This window comes from Elgaria multicarinata, chromosome 10 (genome assembly GCF_023053635.1).
Source record: "Elgaria multicarinata webbii isolate HBS135686 ecotype San Diego chromosome 10, rElgMul1.1.pri, whole genome shotgun sequence".
Taxonomy (NCBI): Eukaryota; Metazoa; Chordata; class Lepidosauria; order Squamata; family Anguidae; genus Elgaria; species Elgaria multicarinata.
This window is the reverse complement of record NC_086180.1, coordinates 2,888,161-2,914,037: the sequence shown is the minus strand read 5'-3', so window position 1 is coordinate 2,914,037 and position 25,877 is coordinate 2,888,161. Positions and strand designations below refer to the sequence as shown.

The following is a 25,877-nucleotide window of genomic DNA, read 5'->3' as shown; positions in this document are numbered from 1 at the left end:
GCTATATGGATTTTAGAATGTTTCTTATCATGGCTGCCTTGGTGGTCATGTTTGAGGCCCAACTGTCATCATTGGAACTCGCTTCCATTAAACTCGTATCAAATGCTTTAAGGTGGATTCCTGCATTGAGCAGGGGGTTGGACTCGATGGCCTTAGAGGACCCTTCCAACTCTACTATTCTATGATTCTAGATGCACCTGCCTGTGTTTCTCATCACTGTACAAGATGAGCTGCTAACAATAGGCTGATCTGTGTGCTTCTACTCTCACCAGTCCATTCGGACATTTTCTGTTTGTTAACATACCGATTGGTTTCACTTTGAATTTAATAGTTCTGCTCTTTCTCTCCTTTAGGAATCTACTCACTGCTCTTATGGGGTAACCAGACCTCTCAAGGATGCTGGTCTTTCTAACAATGTCACCAAATACCTCCCCAGCCTGCTAGGACTCTACATATTGAAGTGCTTAGATAGGGTGACCCTATGAAAAGGAGGACCGGGCTCCCGTATCTTTAACAGTTGCATAGAAAAGGGAATTTCAGCAGGTGTCATTTGTATATATGGGGAACCTGGTGAAATTTCCTCTTCATCACATCAGTTAAAGCTGCAGGTGCCCTGCCCTCTTTTAAATCTGCTCACTCTGGTATAGCTCCTGCAGCTTTAACTGTGGTGATGAAGAGGGAATTTCACCAGGTTCACCATAAATACAAATGATACCTCCTGAAATTCCCTTTTCTATGCAACTGTTAAAGATACAAGAGCCTTGTCCTCCTTTTCATATGGTCACCCTAGCTTAGACCAGCCCTTCCCAAACTGATGTATTGGACTGCTTCTCCCATAATTCCAAGCCAGCATTGCACTACAACCCCCATCATTCTCAGCCAGCATTGCTAGGAATCATGGGAGTAGCAGTCCAACACTTCTGGAGGTTACCAGGTTGGGAAAAGGCTGTTCTAAAGAAATTTGAACTGCCTGTGTGCAGGAGTGGGTAGGGCGGTTTCAGGGGCAATTACACCCTCTCCAAACAGGCCTGCTCATTCTCTTATCCAATAAAAGCTTGCAGATGTTTGTGCTAGCCTAATATAGGTATTACAGCATATGGATTTTGGAAGAGAGTATAGAAGACCTTTATATTTTAGGGGGGAAAAGCTTTTCTGGCCCAATGCGAGTGACGATTTAATAGGTTCTATGAATTCTGGTCTTTAAATGGTGGCTGTTTTGCAGCCCTTAATGCCTGATGACATTTTATAATGTGATCAATTTATTTTATGTCATTCCTCCCCCCCTCCCTCACGGTTTATCGTTAATGCTGTGAGTCTTGTGATGCTTAAGGAAAAGCACTTGACAGGTATTGGACTTAAGCAACAAAGGAAGGCCCACCACTCCTTCTGGAGTTCCCTCTGCATTGGAGACCTCACAGCAGTTGGCCACCCTACAGAGCGGCCTCTAACGTTGGCTCAGCCACGGCTTTGGGCATTATCGGTTTCTCAAAAGTTCAGGAATGTGGTACGGCTGTGGCTGCCAAATCAAAACATCAGAGCAATCTTTTCTTTGTCTTGGCCTGAGACCAAACTCCAGCCCAATGCTTGAGAAACAGTGAGGTAAGCACATCGGCAGGACCATAGTATAATAGAATCATAGAATAGTAGAGTTGGAAGGGGCCTATAAGGCCATCGGGTCCAACCCCCTGCTCAATGCAGGAATCCACCCTTAAAGTGTCCCTAACTGATGGTTGTCCAGCTACCTCTTGAATGCCTCTAGTGTGGGAGAGCCCACCACCTCCCTAGGTAACTGGTTCCAATGTCGTACTGCTCTAACAGTCAGGAAGTTTTTCCTGATGTCCAGCTGGAATCTGGCTTCCTGTAACTTGAGCCCGTTATTCCGTGTCCTGCACTCTGGGAGGATCAAGAAGAGATCCTGGCCCTCCTCTGTGTGACAACCTTTCAAGTATTTGAAGAGTGCTCTCATGTCTCCCCTCAGCCTTCTCTTCTCCAGGCTAAACAGGCCCAGTTGTTTCGGTCTCTAGGCCAAGGCTGGCCTGAGGCAATGGGCAAGAGGGCACCCACCCCTGCAGCAGGTACAAAAGCCAGCTGAAGGGGCAGCTGGATCTTGTTTCAACACTAGTGGTGGAACAGTGTCCACCACCACACCTGAAAGCAGCAGGGCAGCTTGGGGGAAGCAGGCCAGGCAGCGGAACACTTACAGCTTTATCTTCCCAACGCCTTGTCGCTTGCACTCCAGCAACTGCTGTCTGAGGCGGCCACCTCACCCCACCTTATGGTAGAGCTGGGCCGGTACCTTGGACAGCCAGCTGGGCCGTGCAATGTGCAGACCTGGCCCTACCATAAGGCAGAGTGTATATCAGCTGGACAGCTCTCTGAAAGGGATGCTTTAGGGTGGATTCTTGCACTGAGCGGTGGGTTGGTCTCTATGGCTTTATAGGCCCCTTCCAACTCTACTATTCTATGATCCTATGATTCTATCCAAAGGCTTGGATCCGAAGGCCAGCTTATAGGTCCGTGTGAGGGACTTGGGCTAACTCAGTAGAATTTTATACTTTTTCCTTTCTCTGAACAGCTGAGTGCCCCCGCCCGCCCGCCCCCCCACCCGCCACACACACACACACACATGACAAGGCTAAAGCAAGGCTTTCAAAGAGTGTTCCAGAGAACTCTGGGGTTCTTTAGGAGTTTCTCAGGGGTCTTTCAATGAGGCTCAGTGAGGTGAAAGAAAGAGCAGAGGCCACTTCTACTTGTGGATATGGGATGTGGCCTTTCTGGAGGTTCCCCCCACTCATCTTGCAGAGATTTTCTTTTCCTCCTATAGGGGGGCATTTAACAATGTGATCCCCGATTTGAAATTGGAGTTGAAATTCACCACAACTGGAGGCTCCCAGGTTGGAAAGGCTGATATTGTCCATTTTACCATCTCATTTTGCTGCAGGTGTTGGCTGGGCCTGAAAAGGCTGCTAATGGTGAAGAAACTTTCCTACAAGGCAACTTGTCAATCACTGTCCATCTTCCCCTGAAATGCACAGCCACATAAAAATGTAAACATCCCCCAAATTAACTGTAACATGCAGAGTGGGCAACCTGCAGCCATAGGCATAGTTTCAAAAGCCTCCTACAAATAATCTGTTCAGGCCTCTGGCAACAGCAATCTACCTCCCCGCTTGACAGCCCACCGGATGTGCAGAAAGGGGAGAGAGAGAGAGAGAAAGAGAGAGAGAGAGAGAGAGAGAGAGAGAGAGAGAGAGAGAGAGAGAGAGACTGCCACTTTGGGCTCTGGCCCTACCCACCACTAACAAAAAAGGCTCCATGACAGATACTCGGGGGTGCAACGGTAGACAAGTCAGTGTAGAGAGCATTGCCTGGAGTAGAATGTTTGAAAAAAAAACATGTTCCCTGCCTTCTTGGGCACACAGATCTAGTTTCACAGTTCTTTGGGTCCTGGCCATAGTCTGGAAAACATGAGATAATTTCTTTTGTTTCATTGGGCTATTTTTTTTTAATGGACGCTCACCTGGATAGCAATATTTCTGGCTTTTAAATAGATCTGGCAGCTTCATGAACTAAACAGGGGTGGTTTGAGTGGAGTCTCTAGTATTCCGTTGCCTCTAGAAAGCCATGTGCTACATCAAAGTCCCACCAGCCCATCTCACTCCCATGGGTTGGCACAACTTCCTGCAACGAGCAGAAAATATCAGCCCTTCAGCTCCATCCCATATTTCCTTACCGATCTGGAGGGTGTGCATCGCAGGTTCGAGGAGTGTGGACATCTTCACATCACCTTTCTGGCTGAAAAACAGGCCGAAGTTTCAGATAAAAGTGTGTCCTGAACAAGAGTTTCACAATGAGGTGGTATTATGCAGGTTCACCCGCTCTGCATGCCACCATCCGAGACAATCCCAGGAGGCAACAACAGACCAAGGACATCAATATGTGTGTTAGTAAAAGCATACCATTCTAGAAGGGAGTTTAGGCCTTCCAGATGTGGTGTGTGTGTGTGTGTGTGTGTGTGTGTGTGTGTGTGTGTGTAATTGACGTGCCTCTATGGTGTGTGCTGGGAGCGGCATTGTGCCATAGATGCAAGAGCTGTCCATGGACATCCTAAACCAGTTCTCCTCAACAGAGGGGGGATCTACACTACTGCTTTAAAGCACTTTAAAGTAGGGATGTGCTCCGCTCCGATTAGGAGCGTAGAAGCAGTAGCGGATTGGCCTGCTCCGCCTTACCCAGAGGCGGAGTAGGAGCGGACCGCGGACCCCCTAGAAGCAAGGCGAAGAGAAGCGACCATTTTTCGGAGCTCCGAGTTCAGTCGGAGCGCTCCGGTCGCCATCTTGAAAACATTTCGCCATAGGATTGCATTGCGGCAAATAATCGCGCATAACTACGTTGTTTTTGAAGCTATCGTTCTGGAAATTCTTGTGCACAGAGAGTCGTGGATGGGGGTCATTTTGAGACCACTCTCACCTCTCTGCGTGCTGTGGTTCACGTGCAATATTTTTTTAAAAATCGGGTCAACCGCGGGGCTCAAACTGCGTTTCGGCTTTTCGCCCATAGGATTGCATTGAGGGAAAGAATCGGGGATAACTGGGGGGGGGTTTAAGCTATCGTTCTGAAAATTCTTGTGCACAGAGAGTCGTGGATGGGGGTCATTTTGAGACCACTCTCAACTTTCTGCATCGTACGGGTCGCGGGCTAGAAGTTTTTTAAAAATAGGGTCAACCGCGGGGCTCCGTTTCGGCTTTTCGCCCATAGGATTGCATTGAGGGAAAGAATCGGGGATAACTGGGGGGGGGTTTAAGCTATCGTTCTGAAAATTCTTGTGCACAGAGAGTCGTGGATGGGGGTCATTTTGAGACCACTCTCAACTTTCTGCGTGCTGTGGTTCACGTGCAATATTTTTTTAAAAATCGGGGTTTGGGTTTTTTTTTTTTTATTATTATTATTATTTTTTTGGAAGCGATGACAGGCACATTCAACTCCCAATCCTGATGAGAATTCATCTCCTCAGAAAGCATCCTCCTCCAATCCCAGCGTTGGAGGGGGGACTAAGGCAGACCCACCCTGAGAACTTTCTGTTTTGTGTCTCTTTGTGGGTTGGCGTTCGTGGAGGGAACACTTACTTAGCTAGTGCTCCTGCTTTGGAGATAGATTAATTTAATATAGGTTTAGTTTGGCGCGTGTGTGTGTTTGTTTGCTTCTTTCTGACTTGTAGCTTAGTTTGCCCTGTGTTTTCCCCTTACTTTGATTTAATATAAACTTTATTTTTGAATTTTGGAGTGTGTGGTTGGGTTGGTTGCCCCCCCCCCCTTCCCTGTATTAAAGCCTGACTGTTCTGCTTTTGTGAAAGCTTTCTTTTGAAAGCATACACACACTTTTTGTCCCATTTCCCTACATTTATATTCTTAAACATATTTTATTATATTCTTTCACATAGTCCATTAGTATATATTCTCATACATATTATATTAGTATTCATATTTTGTTCTTCTTATAGTAGTGGTTGGTTCTTTTTCCCCCTCCCCTCTCTTAAATCCTGATTGTGTTTCCTTCTATCTTCTATATACCAAATATACCAAAAAAATTGGATTCTCTTTTTCTTCTCTGTGTAACTTCGACGGAGTGGGCTGCTTTTGTCAAGTTCAACAGGCAGCCACAGATTGAGCATTTTGGGGAAAGCATACGCACACCATTTCCCTATTCTTAAACATATTATTATTATATTCTTTGACATAGTCTTAGTAGTCTATTAGTATACATTCTCATACATATTAGTAGTAGTATTCATATTTTGTTCTTCTTATAGTAGTGGTTGTCCCATTTCTTGTCCCATTTCCCTACATTTATTAGTAATATTCTAAAACATATTATTATATTCTTGTAGATATTCTTAGTAGTATATTCTCATACATATTAGTAGTAGTATATTTTATTGTTCTTGTCCCATTTCCCTACATTTAAACATATTATATTCTTCTTATACATATTCTTAGTAGTACCTTATACATAGTATTAGTAGTATTAATATTTTGTTAGTCATCATGAAAAGAGAAAGCAGGCGTGCTGAAAGCAGCAAGGCTCAGTCTGCCAGCAGGGCTTCCTCTCCTCCTGTGAAACTCAAACGGGCAACTCCTTGGCTGACTGCTCCAAAACAGAAGCAGGACAAGCAGCAGGCAGAGCCACTCTCTTCTGCAACTTGTGCCCGGCGTTCTCTTTTTGAGGGTGGGAATGGGAAAAGTGCCCGTTTGCAAGAGGCACGTGGCAGCAGTGCCATTAGAGGAGGAGGAGTATCCCCAACTCCTTCATTCTCCTTTCAGCCCACGAGCCCGCTGATGGACCTAGACGAGGTCCTCAGCACAGTGGAGGGGGGGGAGGAGGAGGAGGCGGTGGGCCTCCAGGATGTGGGGGCTGAGGAGGAGCAGCAGCAGGCCGAGGCTCTCTCCCCAGTCTCATCCCACACCCCTGTTTCTGTGGCAACACCAGAGAGCTCAGGCGGGCAATTGGTGGTGTCACCACAGAAACGAAAGACAAGCATCGTGTGGGACCACTTTGAGTTGGGAGCGGATCCCCGCTTTGCTGTCTGTCGCCACTGCAAACTCAGCCTAAGCAGGGGTTCATCGACAGGGCATTATGGAACCAGCAGCATGAAGATGCATCTTCATAGGCAGCACCAGGCGATCTTGCTGGGGAAAGAGGCGGGCAAGGCGACTGGTTCCAGGGGAAAGCCGAAGGCTGCTGCTGGCACTGCCACTCTAAGCTCTCCATCTCCCATCCCCACAAGGGTTAGGCAGGCAACCCTGCAGGACATGGGGTGGGGGAAGTATTGACCCACAAGATGGCGTTTTCCAATGCCCACCCAGGGTGCTACTGTGTTGGGGCATCTGCCGGGACTGACTCCTCCCCAATACTAGATCTATGACATGTCACTCTGCCTGCCCCTCTGCTAGCCTGTCCTCCTCGGTGACCGACTCGCTGGGATGGTTTGCGTTTGCAATGCGTGACTAACTGCAATGCTGGCTTAGAAACCAGCCATCACTTCCTTGTGCCCCCAGAAATGCCCGCAGCCTGCCTGCCTGCCTGCCCGCCTCCCCCGGGGTGCTGCTGTGGTGGGGCATCTGCCAGGACTGACTCCTCGCCTACTCTGCCTGCCTCTCTGCCCGCCTGGTGCCTGGTTTGCTCCCAATCGTCCTCCTCTGTGCCCCTCAAGGCGTAACTGCTGGCTTAGAAAGAAACAACCAGCCATCTTTGCCTCACTTTGCGCCCACTTATGGGTTGGTTTGCTATGCGTTAGTGCTCAAGCCATCCTTGCGGCACTACAATGCATGCTGCCTGCCTGCTTTCCATTGATGGTGCTATATAAATAAATAATAATAATAATAATAATTCTCCCCTTCCCGCCTTGCAGCGATGGTGTATGTGTCTTGCTTTGACTAAGGGGAGAAGTCCTTCCTGCGCTCACTTAGACTTTATCAAATTCAATAATCCCTTTTTCAAATGTGCCAGAAGATTTAGGGTTATCTCGTGGCATGTTGGGATTGCCTTGGAACTGGCCCCATTGAGCTGTCTGCAATTGCAACTTTAAATCCCTGACATACTGGAGTGTTCAAATTTCAAAAGTTCCCCTAACATCAGGGGATGATGGGATTGCCTTGAAACTTGGTGTCCATGGGGACACATGGGTAAGCTGTCATGGGACCAAAGGATAGGTTTCTAACGTGCAAATTGACGTAGTTGTAGAATGGGACTTGATTTGGGGTGAGTTAAAAAGTTTAAGCCGCGCCAAAAATCAGGGGATGATGGGATTTGCTTGCAACTTGGCGTGCATGTGGACACATGGATAAGCTCTCCTGGTGCCGAGTTTGAGGTTTCTAACATGCAAATTGACGGAGCTATCCCAAGGGGTGTGAATGGGGTGCCCGATTTTCATAAATTCCCCAAAAATCAGGGGATGATGGGATTGCCTTGAAACTTGGCGTGCATGTGGACACGTGGATAAGCTATCATGGTGCTGAGTTTGAGGTTTCTAACGTGCAAATTGACGTAGTTGTAGAATGGGACAATTTGGGGTGAGTTAAGCCATGCCAAAAATCAGGGGATGATGGGATTTGCTTGCAACTTGGCGTGCATGTGGACACATGGATAAGCTCTCCTGGTGCCGAGTTTGAGGTTTCTAACATGCAAATTGACGGAGCTATCCCAAGGGGTGTGAATGGGGTGCCCGATTTTCATAAATTCCCCAAAAATCAGGGGATGATGGGATTGCCTTGAAACTTGGCGTGCATGTGGACACGTGGATAAGCTATCATGGTGCTGAGTTTGAGGTTTCTAACGTGCAAATTGACGGAGCTATCTAAAGGGGTGTGAATTAGGGTTATGGGAGGTGCGTTAGAGGGTAGAGCCGCGCCAAAAATCAGGGGATGATGGGATTTGCTTGCAACTTGGCGTGCATGTGGACACATGGATAAGCTGCCCTGGTGCCGAGTTTGAGGTTTGTAACATGCAAATTGACGGAGCTATCCCAAGGGGTGTGAATGGGGTGCCCGATTTTCAAAAATTCGCCAAAAATCAGGGGATGATGGGATTGCCTTGAAACTTGGCGTGTGTGTGTATACGCCCATGAGGTGTCATGGTGCCAAACGTGAGGTTTCTAACTTCAACGGAAAAAAAGTTGTTTACTTTTTTAGCTTTCAATGCAAGCCTATGGGGGGGCAAAAACGGAGCTCCGGATCCGATACGGAGCTCCGGGCGGAGCGGAGCGGAAGTGGGCGGAGCGGGGGCGGGGCGGAGCGACCCGCTCCGAAAAATGGCGGATCTGCAAGTGAAGCGGAGCGGGGGGTCCGTGCACACCCCTACTTTAAAGCGCTTTATAACAGTTTTGACAACTGTTGGGGCCCAGGACACACTGCATATACAGGTTTCAAAACGTTTTCAAAGTGCTTTAAAGCGCTTTAAAAGCAGTAGTGTAGATCCCCCCCTAATGCCCTCCAGATATGTTGAACTACAACTGCAATGACTATCCTATCTGGGGATGTTTGGAACTGTAATCTGGGCACACCACATTGGGACTGCTTTACACTACAGTTTGCAGCCTTCCTGACCCCCTGGCCATGCTGGATGGGAGCTGAAGTCCAAAACAACTGGAGAGCACTTTGCTGGAGAAGACTGGGGTAGATGGCATGTTTTCGGAGTAGCAATAGTAGAGGATTTGATGAATTATGTATTAGAACAGAGGAGGGCAACCTCCGACCCATCGCCCACTTGCAAAAGCCCTCTGCAAGTGACCAGTTCAGCCCCATGGCATGAGTGATCTCTCCGTCCCCCTGTTACCTGGGCCTGTTAGGGAATGGGCCTGTTAGGGTACTACTCCCAGAAACAAAGACAAACTTTCCCATCTTGATACAGAATGGACCCAGAACACATCTAATTGTCAGTAGTCTCGGGACACACGAACGCCCGCACTGCTTTCGCATTTTTCTTATTTATTTATTACATTTATATCCCGCCTTTTTTCCTCCAAGGAACCCAAGGCAGCATACATAATCCTCCTCCCCTCCCATTTTATCCTCACAACAACAACCCTGTGAGGTAGGCTGGGCTGAGAGTCTGTGACTGGCCCAAAGTCACCCAGTGGGTTTCCATGGCCGAGTGGGGACTAGAACCTGGATCTCCCGACTCCTAGTCCGACACCTTAGCCACTACACCGCACTGGCTCTCACCCTTGTTCTTGCATGAGAAGTACATGACAGCCCATTTGTGTTGGCCTCTAGCAGTAAGCAGATCTAAAAAAAGGTGGGGGCTTAGATAATGTTTGTGAAGGGCCAGCTTAGTCAATGGTTGCGAGCAATATCCGCAATCAGAATCGATACCCCCACCCCCACGCCCACCCCCAATTCGCAGACGCTCGAGACAAACAGTGGGCAATGCTCTCTGGGGAGGGGCAAGGCCACACCCAGTTTTCCAGGCAGACGACCCCAAATCCAGGAAGCCCCATGAGAAAGAGCTCCGCAAAATGCAGCTGCCCAGCGCTTCCTGAGTAGGAACATTTCCGCAACGGTGTCGCCCTATAAATAGAGAGGCAGGAATGGGTGGGGAGGCGAGGGAGAAGGGCATGCAGAGCTATCAACGGCCGAGATCTCTATGGCTGGACGAAAGAACCTGTTTGGAGCGCGGCACCCATTAAACATTCCATGGGAAGAGAATGGAGCAAAGAGGTCACGTCGGGGCCTGGTTTGGAGGTCTGTGTCAACCTGCCGACGTTTGGATTCAGGGGGCACCCAACTCCCTTGGAAGACAGTCACGAATTTCAGATCACGATAAAGGTGATGACGCACTGAATAGCACTTTCTTCAGAGTACTTCTCGTGCATTACCTACTTGTAATTATTCAACAACTCATAGTATCCTTGACTATCGGCCATGTAGCTTGGAGCTGATGGGAGTTCAAGTCCCACACATCTGGAGGGCATCAGGCTGGAGAAAATGGGGACAAAGCTTTCTTCCTGGGCTCAGTCCCCAAACCAGTTTTGAGCGCCAAGCTTCCATTTCTGGAGCAGGCATCCCAATAAAGAAAAAGACATCTGAGCAAGGGTAGGACCACCTTTGCCTCAGCTGACCCTAACTTCACACATCTGGATGTCTAGTTTAGAGGGTGCAACTCCCAAGTAGGCCTCAGGCCGGGCCCCTTTCACTTTAGAAATCACAAGACCCTTCCTCCAGTAGAATCATAGAATAGTAGAGTTGGAAGGGTCCTAAAAGGCCATCGAGTCCAACCCTCTGCTCAATGCAGGAATCCACCCTTAAAGCATCCCTAACTGATGGTTGTCCAGCTGCCTCTTGAAGGCCTCTAGTGTGGGAGAGCCCACAACCTCCCAAGGTAACTGGCTCCATTGTTGTACTGCTCTAACAGTCAGGAAGTTTTTCCTGATGTCCAGCTGGAATCTGGCTTCCTTTAACTTGAGCCCGTTCTTCCGTGTCCTGCACTCTGGGAGGATCGAGAAAAGATCCTGGCCCTCCTCTGCGTGACAACCTTTCAAGTATTTGAAGAGTGCTATCATGTCTCTCCTCAGCCTTCTCTTCTCCAGGCTAATTCTTCTCAGGAAGTCACTGCTTACTAAAGCGACTAGGGCAAACCAGTCTACATACCGTTTAAAACAGGGACGGCCAACTTTTGTGGGCCAATGCCGCCACCCCTTCCCCCGGGAATTTATCAGGGGCCGCCCTCCTGCCGCTGCTGTTTGGCCCCTGAAATTCAGCAGAGCTGCAGCACAGCAGCAAAGATGGCCCAATTTTTCTTTAAAATCTGTTCTTCTTTGCTGCACCACTGAATTATTGGACTCGATGGCATACATGACCCTTCCAACTCTATGATTCTATGAAACCATGGCTTGTTCTTTAAAAAAAAAAAGAAAGAAGAAGAAGGAGTAATCGGGACTTTTTTTGCTGCTGCACTGCCAAATTTCAGCATAAATAGGCCGGGGGGGTGGGGGGGTGTAGGAGTGCTACATGCAGCCAATGGGCTGTGTGTTCTCCACCCTTAGTTAAAAACATAGCATTTGAATTTAAGCATTTTTAAAGAGAGCACAAGCATACGCAATACACCCAGGATTTGTGTCATTCATTCTCCCTTCCATTTTTTGGTTCCTCCCCCCTTCTCTCTCCTACCTTTCATAAGTTTACCCCTTCAACTTCACTTCTGTTAGTGAAAGTATTCTGTTCCCCATGATGTAAAAGGCAAAGTGAACACAGATTACAATTTCCATCAGTGGGATCAAAGGGCATCATGATAGAAAGAACCACAGAAGTTTAAACTGCTTAGTTCCCCCATTACAGCGGGAAACCCACCCACCCCACTCCATTTTGCATGGAAACCAGTAGAGCAATCTCCACTACAAACTAGGGATGTCCCTTAGGCCATAGCTAGACCTAAGGTTTATCCCAGGATCATCCCGGGTTCGTCCCTGCCTGAGCGCTGGATGCCCTGTGTGGCACTTAGATGAACAGGTTTGACCTGTTCTGGGCTCCACAATTCAAGAAGGACGCAGACAAGCTGGAATGTGTTCAGAGGAGGGCAACCAGGATGATCAGGGCTCTGGAAACAAAGCCCTATGAGGAGAGACTGAAAGAACTGGGCATGTTTAGCCTGGAGAAGAGAAGATTGAGGGGAGACAAGATAGCACTCTTCAAATACTTAAAAGGTTGTCACACAGAGGAGGGCCGGGATCTCTTCTCGATCCTCCCAGACTGCAGGACATGGAATAACGGGCTCAAGTTAAAGGAAGCCAGATTCCGGCTGGACATCAGGAAAAACGTCCGGACTGTTAGAGCAGTACAACAATGGAATCAGTTACCTAGGGAGGTTGTGGGCTCTCCCACACTAGAGGCCTTCAAGAGGCAGCTGGACAACCCTCTGTCAGGGATGCTTTAGGGTGGATTCCTGCATTGAGCAGGGGGTTGGACTCGATGGCCTTGTAGGCCCCTTCCAACTTTGCTATTCTATGATTCTATGACCCCAGGGATTAACCTTAGGTCTAGCTGTGGCCTTAGTTTCTGTAGCCATTTTGGGTAAGGAAAAGTACCTGGCCCCATTTCTTCTCACAAACAGCCCTGAGAAACGTGCTCGCTCAACGTGCTCGGTGGGTGATAAGGCTTTTAGACAGTTAAACGATTTGCAACAAGAGTAGGGTTTGGAAGTGTGAATCTGTCGAAGGCAGCTAAAATCACAGTTGCTAAGAAATGGAAATCTCCCAAGATTCTACCAAGTGTAGCAGACTTCCCCGACCTGGGCCGCTCCAGATGTGTTGGACTACAACCCCCATCATTGCCAGCTGGCAATGATGGGGGTTGTAGTCCAACACATCTGGAGCGGCCCAGGTCAGGGAAGGCCGGAGGAAACCATGGCCAAGTGAAGCAAAACTCCAAAGGCAGCAGAAATAAACTTTGTGGCTCATTTCCAAGGATGGGACGGGGAGACGATGAATTGTTAGAAGACTGGGGCCTTCTTTCTGCCATGACAGAAGAACCGCTTTCGCGGAACAGAAACCAAAGAGCCCTCATTTACATTTCCAATACTCTGAAAGGGTTCGTGATGGATGGAGTCCGTCGCCAGTCAGGGCTAAAGGGCAAACCGGGAGGCAGCCAGGGTCACAGAGCAGGGCAGAAGCCAGGACTGACAACGCACCGGGGCTACAGGAAGACTTTACCAAGCTTGGCGCCCTCAGGTGTTTTGGAGTTGGACTCCTGACAGCCCTAACAGCACGGTCAAGAAGCTGGAATGCTGGGCACTGTAATCCAACAGATATGGAGGGCACCAGGTGGGGCATGCTGCCATAGTCCTAGGCTGGTTTGCAAGCCCTACCCAGAGTATCCCCACCTGCTCAGTCCTAGACCTTCCCATGTTGAGGCACAAGGTCTGAAGAGATGTTCTACTCCTGCGAATGGAAGAAGCCTTCCAACACAGAGGAACAGATCAAGGACTGAGCGGTCAATGCATGGACACCTTCAACCAAACCACTCTTGCATACGTTTCTTTCTTTATCGGACTGATAATACAGTTAGGGTGACCCTGTGGAAAGGAGGACAGGGCTTCTGTATCTTTAACAGCTGTATAGAAAAGGGAAGTGTCATTTGTATGCATGCAACACCTGGTGAAATTCCCCCTTCACCACAATAGTTAAAGCTGCAGGAGCCCTGCCCTATTTTTGTGAACTACCCAGGGAGCGTCAGCTATCAGGAAGTATAAAAATGCAATAAATAAATAAATCTGGTCAGGAGGGCAGGGATCCTGCAGTTTTAATTGTTGTGATGAAGAGGGAAATTCACCAGGTGCTGCATGCATACGAATGACATGCAGCATACAGATTCCTGCATTGAGCAGGGGGTTGGACTCGATGGCCTTGTAAGTCTCTTCCAACTCTGCTATTCTATGATACCTGTTGAAATTCCCTTTTCTATACAACTGTTAAAGATGCAGGATTCCTGTCCTCCTTTCCATAGGGTCACCCTAAATACTGCCCTTCCTCACAAAGTGCCCAGGGTAGCCAACAACCTATATAACATTAAAACCATGACTTAAACATCACAAACATATGCTAAAATCATCAGCACGATGAAATCCTGCACAAATAGGTAAGTCTTTAACAGGCATCTAAGTGATAGTAGCATGGGGGCAGCCAATTTTTTATTTATTTATTTATCTATTTTTGACATTATATACCACCTTGTTTACTAAATAAGCCATCAGGGTAGTGTACAATAATTTAAAACAAAATACATGAATACATAAAATAAAAACAAGCATTCAAACTGCAAATAAATAAATAAAATTAAAACAACAGATTCTGATAGGCCAAAGATCAAGAGAATGAGTCCCAATTGTAGTTCTCGAAATCTGTACTGGAAGAGAGTTCCACTGCCTGGGTGCCACCCTAAAAAAGGCCCGGTCGCTGGTGGCAGCCCCAAAAGCAACATTCCTCAAGGGCACCACAAGCAAAGCCTCACTGACTACTCCCACATCTGTATCTGGACAGCTGCCCAAGTGGACCAGGAAACCCTCTTATGCTACTTCCTGCCCAGGAGGAGCCAATGGCCAGCCTGGGTGGACGGAGTCAGTCCAGGGTCTGAGAAGGCTGCCACCTGCAGTTCAGTGGTTCACCACAAGGGGCAGCTGCACACAGAACTAGCCCCTCCCTGGCAGTGAGTAGCTGCTCGCCTCTGGACAACCAAAACGCAGGACTTGAAAGCAATGGCCAGGCGTCCCTTGGTGCTTTGGCATCTGTCATTTAAAGTTATCCTGCCTTAGGCCATGGAAGTTCTATTGTGTTAGGGTGGACAGCAGCTGTTGATAAAACCCTTCTCACCCACAGGTGTGTCTGATCCTTTTTAAAAGCAACACAAGGCGGTAGCTGGACCTAAGGTTGATCCCATGGTCATCCTGGGTTCGTTCCTGCCTGAGCGCTGGATGCCCTGTGTGGCACTTAGATGAACAGGTTTGACCCCAGGACAATCCTGGGATAAAGGTCTAGCTACGGATAGAGTCATCCTCAGACAGAGTGATATCTGAAGGAGAGAGAGAGAGAGAGAGAGAGAATGCGTACCTGCAATGATGCAAACCCCACCCACATTTGGCTCTGGCTATGCACACCAATGGATCTGGCCCCTTTGACTTCTCCTGTGGGTCAACGACCCTTCATACAAAAAAGATTCCCCCCACCGCCATCCTAGGACAATGTACCCGAGCCCAATTTCTCGCTCTCTTTCATTGTTTCTCCTTAAGTGCTAACATAGCTTTGTTGACATTTCTAGAGTTTAATTGTATGCTCAGTCTTTTTGCTGTATGCCTTGACGTTACGTAATTGATTTGGAAGAACTCACATCACCGGTTTCAGACTCACAGTCCCTAAATGATTAAAGCGAGTGCTGCTTCAAATTCCCCATTTCAGGGATACAGCGATCAGGAGCTGTGGAACAGGTTGTCTTTGACACTTTGGGGCCTAAATCAAAAATCTAGCAACCCACAGTTGCATGGGCTTTACCTTCCCCATATCATGGGATATGCAGAGTTCACAATATACCTTTTTTCTTTGTGGTGATCATCCATGGCGCATTTCATAACGATCTTCCCTGTTAAACACGAGCATGCGTTGGAAGGGCAGGGAAAAACAATACAAGACCCCGAATGGATACCAGGAGGTGACTGAAGCAGGTTTAGGCTGAGTGGGGACATCTGACATCCCCTTGGGTGTCTGTTGTCTCAAGTACACCCTATTTCACTTCTCAGTTCAGCTTCAACGACTTCCCTCCTAACCTACTGAACCTGTCTCATAGGCTGTGTCTACACCGGCCTTTTCCCCTGGGGTCCTCCCTGGGTCCTCCCTGTGAGTCCAAATGATACACAGAGGATCCCACAAGCAGGCAGGGACGACCCCTCCATTTTCCTGGGATAACTGCTTCTGCAGTTATCCCGATTTTACCTGTGGTCCCGTGATGATCGCAACAAGGACCGCAGGCGGTGTGGATGCTCATCCTGGTTTCTTCCCTCCTCCCTGCGAGGGGGGGGGAAGGTGTCAGCAAAGAGGTAAGGAGCCAGTTTGGGGGGAGTCCAGGGACATTGGGGTGGGGGGAGCGGGGTCGTGGGTGCTGCTGATTTTATTCTGGTTGTGCTTTATATTGTATTTTATATCCTTGTTTTAATACCGTTAGTTTTATACTTTGAATGGGTGGTATAAAAATGCAATAAATAAATAAATATTGTTTTTTAAAACTTACTTTTTCACTGGAGCACAAGTGCACTCCTGGTTCCTGTTTTTTTTAAAATGGTGCCTGTGATATATTTCCAGGATGTCACGCTGGCATTCATAGAATCACAGAATAGCAGAGTTGGAAGGGGCCTACAAGGCCATCGAGTCCAACCCCCTGCTCAATGCAGGAATCCACCCTAAAGCATCCCCAACAGATGCTTGTGCAGCTGCCTCTTGAAGGCCTCTAGTGTGGGAGAGCCCACAACCTCCCTAGGTAACTGATTCCACTGTCGTACTGCTCTAACAGTCAGGAAGTTTTTCCTGATGTCCAGCCGGAATCTGGCTTCCTTTAACTTGAGCCCGTTATTCCGTGTCCTGCACTCTGGGAGGATATCCTGGCCCTCCTCTGTGTGACAACCTTTGAAGTCTTTGAAGAGGGCCATAGTCCACCCAGAATGGAGAGATGAGGCCAAGGGTCTGGGCTCCTTCATCATCAAGGAAAAAGCCCCCTTCTCAGGCCACCCTCCCAAGTGCCACTGACCCTGGGTGACCTGTGGAGTTCTGCCATTTCCCAGCAATATCCTGGTACTTCTTAAGAACTGCCCAGAATCCTCCATCTCAGCTTCATGGCTGGTAGAATGGGGACTTAAACTGGGGTTGGCACATCTCTCTGCAGGGCTCCTGTTCCTTAAGAGGCTGCATGATTGGCAGAAATCCAACAGGGGAAGCTTTCCCCAGTAGGGCCCAGCTACGCCCCTATCTGGACAGGGATAACCTAGCTTCAGTTGTCCATACTCTGGTAACTTCCAAATTAGATTACTGCAATGCCCTCTACATGGGGCAGCCTTTGAAGACAGTCCAGTCTTCAAAGGCTGCAGCTTGTGCAAAATGCGGTGGCCAGATTGATAGCTGGAACAGGGAGGTTTGAGCATATAACACCGATTCTGGCCGACTTGCATTGGCTGTCTATACGTTTCCGAGCCCAATTCAAGGTGCTGGTTTTGACCTATAAAGCCTTACACGGCTTGGGACCGCAATACCTGATGGAACGCCTCTCCCGACATGAACCTCCCCGTACACTGCGCTCAACATCTAAGGTCTCTCCTCTGAGTGCCTACTCTGAGGGAAGCTCGGAGGAGGGCAACAAGGGAGAGGGCCTTTTCGGTGGTGGCCCCCCAATTATGGAATGATCTCCCCGATGAGGCTTACCTGGCACCAACATTGTTATCTGTTCAGCGCCAGGTCAAGACTTTTCTCTTCTCCCAGGCATTTTAACAGCATTTAACAACGTTAAGTTTGTTTTTAATGGACCCCAGAATTGTTGTTTTTAAATGGATACTGTTGTTTTTATACTGTTGTTTTTATGTTTTTGATGTTTTTTAAATTTTGTATACTTTTTAATGTTTACCATTTTTTAACTGTTGTAAACCGCCCAGAGAGCTTCAGCTGTGGGGCGGTATATAAATGTAATAAATAAATAAATAAATAAATAAATAAATAAATACTGAGATACAGCAGTGGAGGAAAGCTTCGTGCTGCTGTTAAAGGTGTGGGAGCGCCACCCCGCCCACCGACCCACAAGGAAGAAAAAGGAGCTGCAGACCCACTGCAAACCCAAGATTCCATCCAAAATATTCTGCATCACATGATTAGATCCTGTTTCATTTGCAGACCTAGAGGCGGAATCCTGACTGACTGTAAACTTTCGACTAGATTTCAGCCTTCGTGGGGGAGGCGAAGTGAGTGCCATTAACTGACACCTGTGCCTCCGATCTACTGAGTGGCTTCATTCCCCATTTCCCCACAGTTACCCCACATCTCTGGGGAAATCCCTGAGAACTGGAAGTTCTGCCTGCCCCAGATACAAATTGGGCCGCATGCATCAAGATACAGAAGCCTTGATTCTCTCTTATTCCGCACCCCCCAATTTTGGACATAGTATTGCTCAGAGCGGCCCCCTTTCATCGAGCCAATGCTCCGATTCACACTGAGGATGCATAACTTGCTGTGAGAGGGGGTGCCCCCCTTGGGTGACCTGCAGCTTATCCAGCATGTCCTCTTATCTTCACAACAACCTTAGGAGGTAGGCTGCGGCTGCGAGAGAACGGCTTGAGTGCCCAAGGCCGCCCAGGGAGCTTCGCCATGAAGCAGGGCTTGAACCGGGCTTTCAGAGCCCAGGCGCCCCTGCTCTCTCATCATGCCCCATGCCAGCTTCATTGGCACGGGGAGACGAGTGTCACAAGCCCACACCGCCTCTCCCCAGGCCGTTTCTGTTGGCAATTGCCTCGCCCTTTCCAGCACCTACCTCAGGACCAGGCGGCCACCTTCCCGCCCCGCGGGTTTGCCCAGCAATCAGCTCACCTTGCATGCCAAGGCGGTTTGAGCTGGCCCGTCCCAGGTGCAACAGCGAGGAGGCCCATGAGTTGTGCATGCCCCTCCCCCCCTGGGGCCTCCTGACTTGCCCTCTCCCATCACCCGCACCCACGGCCTCACCTCTTAGGCTTGCAGGCGGACGGTCCTACCCAGAGGCTGTGTTTCGCCCTCGCCTCCCCGTCCCAGCTGTGCTTCCAGCCTCCCTCTGCCTTTCTTTCTGGCTTCCTCTGGCTTCCCTCCTCACCCCACCCCCTTATCCTGGCCCAGCCCAGCGCTGGCTGTTTTTCAAACGGCAAACCCAGCTGCAGATGTGCACGGGAGGTGGGGGGGCGCAGAGGCCCTGCCCTGCCATTCTGTCCTCCTGCGGGACTGCAACCTCAACGCCCCGCCTGCCTTGGCTGGCCGGGACCCCCCCCCCCTCCCAGCATAGAGCGGCCCACCACTCCCCTTGGGATTCCTCTGCCTTCGCAGGAATGTGCAAGATGCTGAGGGAAGACACAACATGAGGAGAGGAGAGACCTTCCCTTCCCCAAAGCTGGCTCTTAAAGGGAGGCCTGGGTGGAAATTAGCAGGAGCCCAAGCAAAGAACAGAGAGAGGAAAGGGGAGAGGTTAAATGTATCTTATAGCATACTTTTGAGATCTGTTTTCTTTTACTTTGGCAGGCTGGGAGGGGCGGGGGGTGTTTTGAATAAAACACCCTCACATCACGGTCACTATGAGCATCCTCTGCTTCACCCAGACTGTTTCTTGTCACCCCGCGACACCCTCGGCCCATCTGGTCCTCCTAAGACATGCTGGGAGGTTGCCCACGTAAGGCTCCTTCCAGCATTTCCACTGCACTTATAGCAACAAGCACATGTGGCTGGAGAGAAACAATAGCGTTTAGGAGGGTGGAACCAAAGCAGTTCTGAAAAAGCATTGCTTCCCCTTTCCCCGGGGCGTAGACAGGCATTTCTTTCGTCCCATTCTCACCTCCGGTCGAAGAGATTTGACTGGTTTGTGAAACAATACTCAAACCTGCAAAACCTATTTACCGGAGGTGGAAGTGGGATGCCTGCTGGATGCACAGTGCAAACCATCCCATTTTTTAAAACCACCTTCATTTTGGGGTGGGGGATGCGTCATCTGCCTTAAACAGAAAATGCTTCACTGTGGAAAACCTTGAGCTTACCTGGGAACAATCTGGCCAAAGATGCGGAAAAATAGTCACCTCTACAGAACATACAGTGGTGGCCAAAATTATGCACACTTTTTGAAATTTTCATGTTTTGCAACTCTGCATGCTTATAGAAAATGTTCTGTTTCATGTAATTCAAATGTTTTTATATCAGTTGAAAGAGAATTCAATGCTGAATTCAATACAAAAAACAGAATGCAAATATCTGCAATACAAAAAATGTTATGCTTACTTTAGTCTAAAAACAAACACAGGTGTGATTGAGTGAAGAAGCGGATTGGAATTGCAAACCCTACTGGCCAATCACAGTCCTTGTTCTGGGGACCAATCACATGGCAGTAGCTGCAAGACATCATGTTTGAAGTTGGGAGAAAGTCAGTTTTGCTGTTTGTTCTGTAACTGAAGCGCAATTGGAGATGGTGTGAATATTAGAAGTATTTCTCAAATTCACAAATAAATAAATATATTATTATTAATAATAATAATATCAATATTAATAATAATATAGATTATTATTATTATTATTATTATTATTATTATTATTAATATATTTATTTATTTGTGAGTTTGAGAAATACTTCAAATATTCACACAATCTCCAATTGCGCTCCGGAGTGAGAGCTCCGGCTATTGGGCGGTATAGAAATGTAATAAATAAATAAATAAATAAATAAATATTATTAAAAGTGTACATATGTACATCATAAATGGAGCCATGACACCAAAGAAAAGAGTTGATTGAACACCCAGGAAAAGAAGCAAGATTGTTGTATTACGTGAATCAGGTCTTTCAATTGAAATACAAACATTCGAATTTCGTGAAACAGAACATTTTCTCTTAGCATGCAAAGTTGCAAAACTTTGAAAATTTGAAAAAGTGTCCACAATTTTGGCCACCACTGTAACCACCTCTGTCTGTTTTGCACAACCATCGTGCTAGTCAGGTTCACGAGGGACTGAATCATAGAATCATAGAACAGTAGAGTTGGAAGGGGGCTACAAGGCCAGCGAATCCAATCCTCATGAAACAAGAAGGAAGTGATCCATGCCAACGTCACAATTCTGGAAACAAGGAAGAGAAGTCTTTCCCCATGAATATGTGTGCCATGGAGTTCTCCTTGATTGCTGTGCTGGTGGACTTAAGCTTTTGGAAATTCGGACTAGTACATTTTGCAAAATTTGACCTCCCAGGCAAGCACATGGTTCAGAACTGATTTATCCACTGGTTTTCTCACTTCCCAAATGATCCAGTGGTGTTCTCGTCTCAAAAACAAAAAGTATCAAAATAATCCTAAAACGTGCATCTTGAGTGAAAATACATCTCTAAACGTGTTGTGCAAGAAATGCATTTAAAATATGTGTTCCAATGCAAATTTCCATGCAGATTTTTTTTTAAAAAAGCGGATTAATGTGTAAAAAGGAAAGAACGAGGCTTATGAATGAACTCAAACAAAAGTGCCAGGAGAGAGGAAATGGACTGCAATCCTATGAACGTCTGGACAGGGGGGAAATGTCCGACAACCCCCAGCATAATTCCTGCTGGCTGGAGCATGCTGAGAGAGGTAGGACTTTCCCCCCCTCCCGCCCTGTCTAAACATTTATTTATTTACAATATTTATATACCGCTCCCCATTCAAAATTCCATAGGATTGTACCATAATTCACCCATCCCTACTCAAACCCACTTCCAATCTGGAAATAAGGGCAACAAACCAGGAGAAATTAGCTCCGACTGAGGACAGAGGCCATAGCTACACCTAAGGTTTATCCCAGGATGATAGAATCATAGAATCATAGAATAGCAGAGTTGGAAGGGGGCTACAAGGCCATCGAATCCAACCCCCTGCTCAATGCAGGAATCCACCCTAAAGCATCCCTGACAGATGGTTGTCCAGTTGCCTCTTGAATGCCTCTAGGGTGGGAGAGCCCACAACCTCCCCAGGCAACTGATTCCATTGTCATACTGCTCTAACAGTCAGGAAGTTTTTCCTGATGTCCAGCTGGAATCTGGCTTCCTTTAACTTGAGCCCGTTATTCCGTGTCCTGCACTCTGGGAGGATCGAGAAGAGATCCTGGCCCTCCTCTGTGTGACAACCTTTTAAGTCTTTGAAGAGTGCTCTCATGTCTCCCCTCAATCTTCTCTTCTCCAGGCTAAACATGCCCAGTTCTTTCAGTCTCTCCTCATAGGGCTTTGTTTCCAGACCCCTGATCATCCTGGTTGCCCTCCTCTGAACACGCTCCAGCTTGTCTGCATCCTTCTTGAATTGTGGAGCCCAGAACTGGACGCAATACTCCAGATGAGGCCTAACCAGGGCCGAATAGAGAAGAACCAGGACCTGACGTGATTTGGAAGCTATACTTCTATTAATGCAGCCCAAAATAGCATTGGCCTTTCTTGCAGCCATATCGCACTGTTGGCTCATATTCAGCTTGAAATCTACAACAATTCCAAGATCCTTCTCGTTTGTAGTATTGCTGAGCCAAGTATCCCCCATCTTGTAACTGTGCCTTTGGTTTCTATTTCCTAAATGTAGTACTTGCCATTTATCCCTATTAAATTTCATTCTGTTGTTTTCAGCCCAGCACTCCAGCCTATCAAGATCACCCCAACCTATCAAGATCATCCCGGGTTCATCCCTGCCTGAGCGCTGGATGCCCTGTGTGGCACTTAGATGAACAGGTTTGACCCCAGGACAATTCTGGGATAAACCTTAGGTCTAGCTAAAGCCAGAATTAACAGTTAACTCAGCAAAAACATGTTTTCCAATCCTGACTTGGTTGAGATAATAAAATTGGAAATCACATCCCCTTTTTTTTCATGATATGTCATTTCCATTGAGCCTAATAAGACTTCTATTTTGGTCACATTGCGATGTAGGTGAGGGACTCACGAAGGGGTCTCTTGATGCTGTGTTGCTGTTTTAACCCTGGTGTAGATACGGGGGAGTCCAAATATAACTGGAACAACAGCATGGGTGGGGTGCTTAATTAACAAGCTGTTTATTTGTTTAAAGCGTCCCTGTCCCATAATAATTGACGAAGCACCTAACAGAATTAAAAACAACAAAAAGAACCAGAGATCACAAAAGCATCCATTACAAACACAAACAAACGAAAAATGCAGCAGATAAAATAGCAGGCAACTAATCAGCAGAAGAACACCAGCAGCAATGAAATATGAGCTTTATTAATTGTTAAAAGGCTTTGGCAAATAAAACTCTTGTAACCTAAAACTCATCAGAGCAGGTGCTAAACGAGGGTATTCCACACCTAGCCGCCCCCCCCTGCCCTGGCAACAAGCCCCTAATTACAGATGCATACGGAGAAGAGGCTCTGAGTCTGACCCAAGGAAACGGGCAAGTTCCACATGTAGCCGATGGCCTTTCGGCCCTTTCTACACCTAAGGATTATCCCAGGAAAATGGAGGGGTCGTCCTTGCCTGCTCCCGGGATCCCCTGTGTGGCATTTGGATGCACAAGGATGATCCCAGGACAATCCCTGGAAAAAAGAGAGGTGTAGAAACGGTCTTAGCCCGTGTCTCCAGTTCCCTTTTCCCAATCAAAATTAAAGATACTTGAGGAAGTTGATATTTGCAAATTCCAATACGAATCAACCTAATTTGCAAAAAACAACAACACCCCGAATTAATGAAGAGGCCAGAACTTAGTTCTCCACAGGCTGTGCATACCCCAAATGTTCCAAAACCACATTAAAAGACATTTTAAAACACATCTATTCAGAGAAAGTACATTTGGAATAACATCTTTAAATACATATTTAAAATAGGTTTTTTTTTTTTAGATTTAATGATTTTATTGTTTTAAACATCATAGACATACATACCACAAAATCATTACATAAAATACAAACAGAAATACAAACATAAAATACACATGAAAATACAATAAAAAAACCCATCTAAGGTTAAGGTTTACTTTCGGCTTTCTTCAGATCAGAAATGTGAACTATCTTCTCTTATTCCGTAATTACATTTAACGCAGTAATCAAATTCATTTCTTTCTTCTATCTTAACTATGGGCTTATCTACACCAAGCAGGATATTCCACTATGGAAGTGGTATATAAAAGGCAGGAGCCACAGTACTGCTTTATAGCGGTATTGAAGTGCACTGACAACTGTTGGGGCCTATGAAACATCTACACCAAGCAGGATATTCCACTATGAAAGTGGTATGAAAGCTAGGGATGTGCTCCTCTTCTAATCGGACCGGCGAATTAGAAGCGGAGCGGGGGGCTTCACCTGCCCTTAAGGCGGAAGCGAAGAGGATTGGGGGGGCCGGCGGAGCGTGGCGAAGAGGTTCGAGGTGAAGGCGGATCCTTCGCCTCGATCCGGAGCTCCGCCGGAAAGTTAAGTGGGGTTTACCGGGCCCTGCCGCTTGAACCACGGGCTCAATTGAAGACGCCGACAGACCGCGGATGGAGGCAGGTAAGGCCCCCCTCTCCCTTGGTCCCTTACCGGGCTCTGCCGCTGTCGCCACATGGGCAGCGACGGCGGCAGGACCCGGTAACCCCCCCGCCCTCCTCTCCCTTACCTGCCTCCGTCCGCGGTCCGTCGGCGTCTTCAATTGAGCCCACGGTTCAACCAGGAAGTCTGGGCTTGCGGCCCAGACTTCCTGGTTGAACCGCGGGCTCAATTGAAGACGCCGACGGACCGCGGATGGAGGCAGGTAAGGCCCCCCTCCCCCTTGGTCCCTTACCGGGCTCTGCCGCTTGAACCGCGGGCTCAATTGAAGACGCTGACGGACCGCAGACGGAGGCAGGTAAGGCCCCCCTCTCCCTTGGTCCCTTACCGGGCTCTGCCGCTGTCGCCACATGGGCAGCAACGGTGGCAGGTCCCGGTAACCCCCCCCGCCCTCCTCTCCCTTACCTGCCTCCGTCCGCGGTCCGTCGGCGTCTTCAATTGAGCCCGCGGTTCAACCAGGAAGTCTGGGCTGCAAGCCCAGACTTCCTGGTTGAACCGCGGGCTCAATTGAAGACGCCGACGGACCGCGGACGGAGGCAGGTAAGGCCCCTCCTCCCCCTTGGTCCCTTAGGGGCGGCGATGGTGGCAGGGCCCGGTAAACCTCCCGCCCTCCTCTCCCGGCCTGGTGCCACTCCCCTCCACTGCGGAGCTCCGATTCGGAGCCGGAGCTCCGCAGCGAAGAGGAGCGGAGTATGGGCGGAGCGGCGCGGAGCGGAGCAGGCCGACCTGAAATTTTTGGATCGGCCCGCGGGACGGAGCGGGGGGTCTGTGCACACCCCTAATGAAAGCAGTATACGGTATGTGTCAACGGGCCCCAACAGTTGTCAGTGCACTTCAATGCCACCATAAAGCAGTCATGTGGCTCCTGCCTTTTATATACTGCTTTCATACCGCATTCATAGTGGAATACCTGCTTGGTGTAGATGAGCTCCTTATCTCATAGATTGAATCCACAGACAATACATCATTTCTCTCTGTTTCTTGCAGAAATTCTATCAGAGGTTTCCATTCAGATATCAACATAGATGTTGACCTTTTTCTCATGATCGATGTATGTTTTGCCATCTCTGCCGGTTCCAGCATCTTCATCATCCGTTGTTGGTGTTATTTCGTTCTTCCATTTTTGCACATACAACAAAGTTGATTTTTGTGTGTGCAGGATTTTTTTAAAAATAAATAAATCACAGATTAATGCAGAAAAGAGACGGAAAATGAGAAAGAAAGTGATGCAAACTAGAAACGGACTGATTCACTCATACTCGAGCCTATCCCATCCAAGCAGATTTCTTATCCATAGGAGCAATGATCCTGGGACTACAATCCCAAACACACTCCCTTGGGTAGACTTCCCCAACCTGGGCCCAACCTGCAACTCAGAGGCCGTTGCTAGACCAGGCGTTAGCCCGGTGTGAGGCCCAGTCTCCCTCCTGTGCATCCAGATGATGCACAAGGGATCCCACGGTCAGGCCGGGCTAAGTCCTCCCTTAACCCAGGATAACTGGATGCGATTATGGCCCGGCTTTTCCGCAACCCCGGGCTGAGGCTATCCCAGAAAGTCCAGCAGGGTCTGTGGCTTTTCCCAGCTGCTTGCTTGCGAGTAGCCGGGA

The 25,877-nt window shown here is 48.1% G+C and overlaps 1 protein-coding gene across 1 annotated transcript in view; it reads right to left on the bottom strand.

Annotated features, from left to right (window-relative positions):
* The window catches only part of HSPA12B (heat shock protein family A (Hsp70) member 12B), a 57,354-nt gene extending 38,589 nt beyond the window's left edge, over positions 1 to 18,765 (bottom strand). Inside the window, exons 1-2 of the mRNA XM_063135990.1 lie at positions 18,731 to 18,765; positions 3,734 to 3,795 (exon numbers count right to left, since the gene is read on the bottom strand). Coding sequence (XP_062992060.1) covers positions 3,734 to 3,776 — 43 coding nt within the window. The 5' untranslated portion in view covers positions 3,777 to 3,795; positions 18,731 to 18,765. The remainder of the gene's footprint in view (positions 1 to 3,733; positions 3,796 to 18,730) is intronic.
* Positions 18,766 to 25,877: the final 7,112 nt, after the last annotated feature.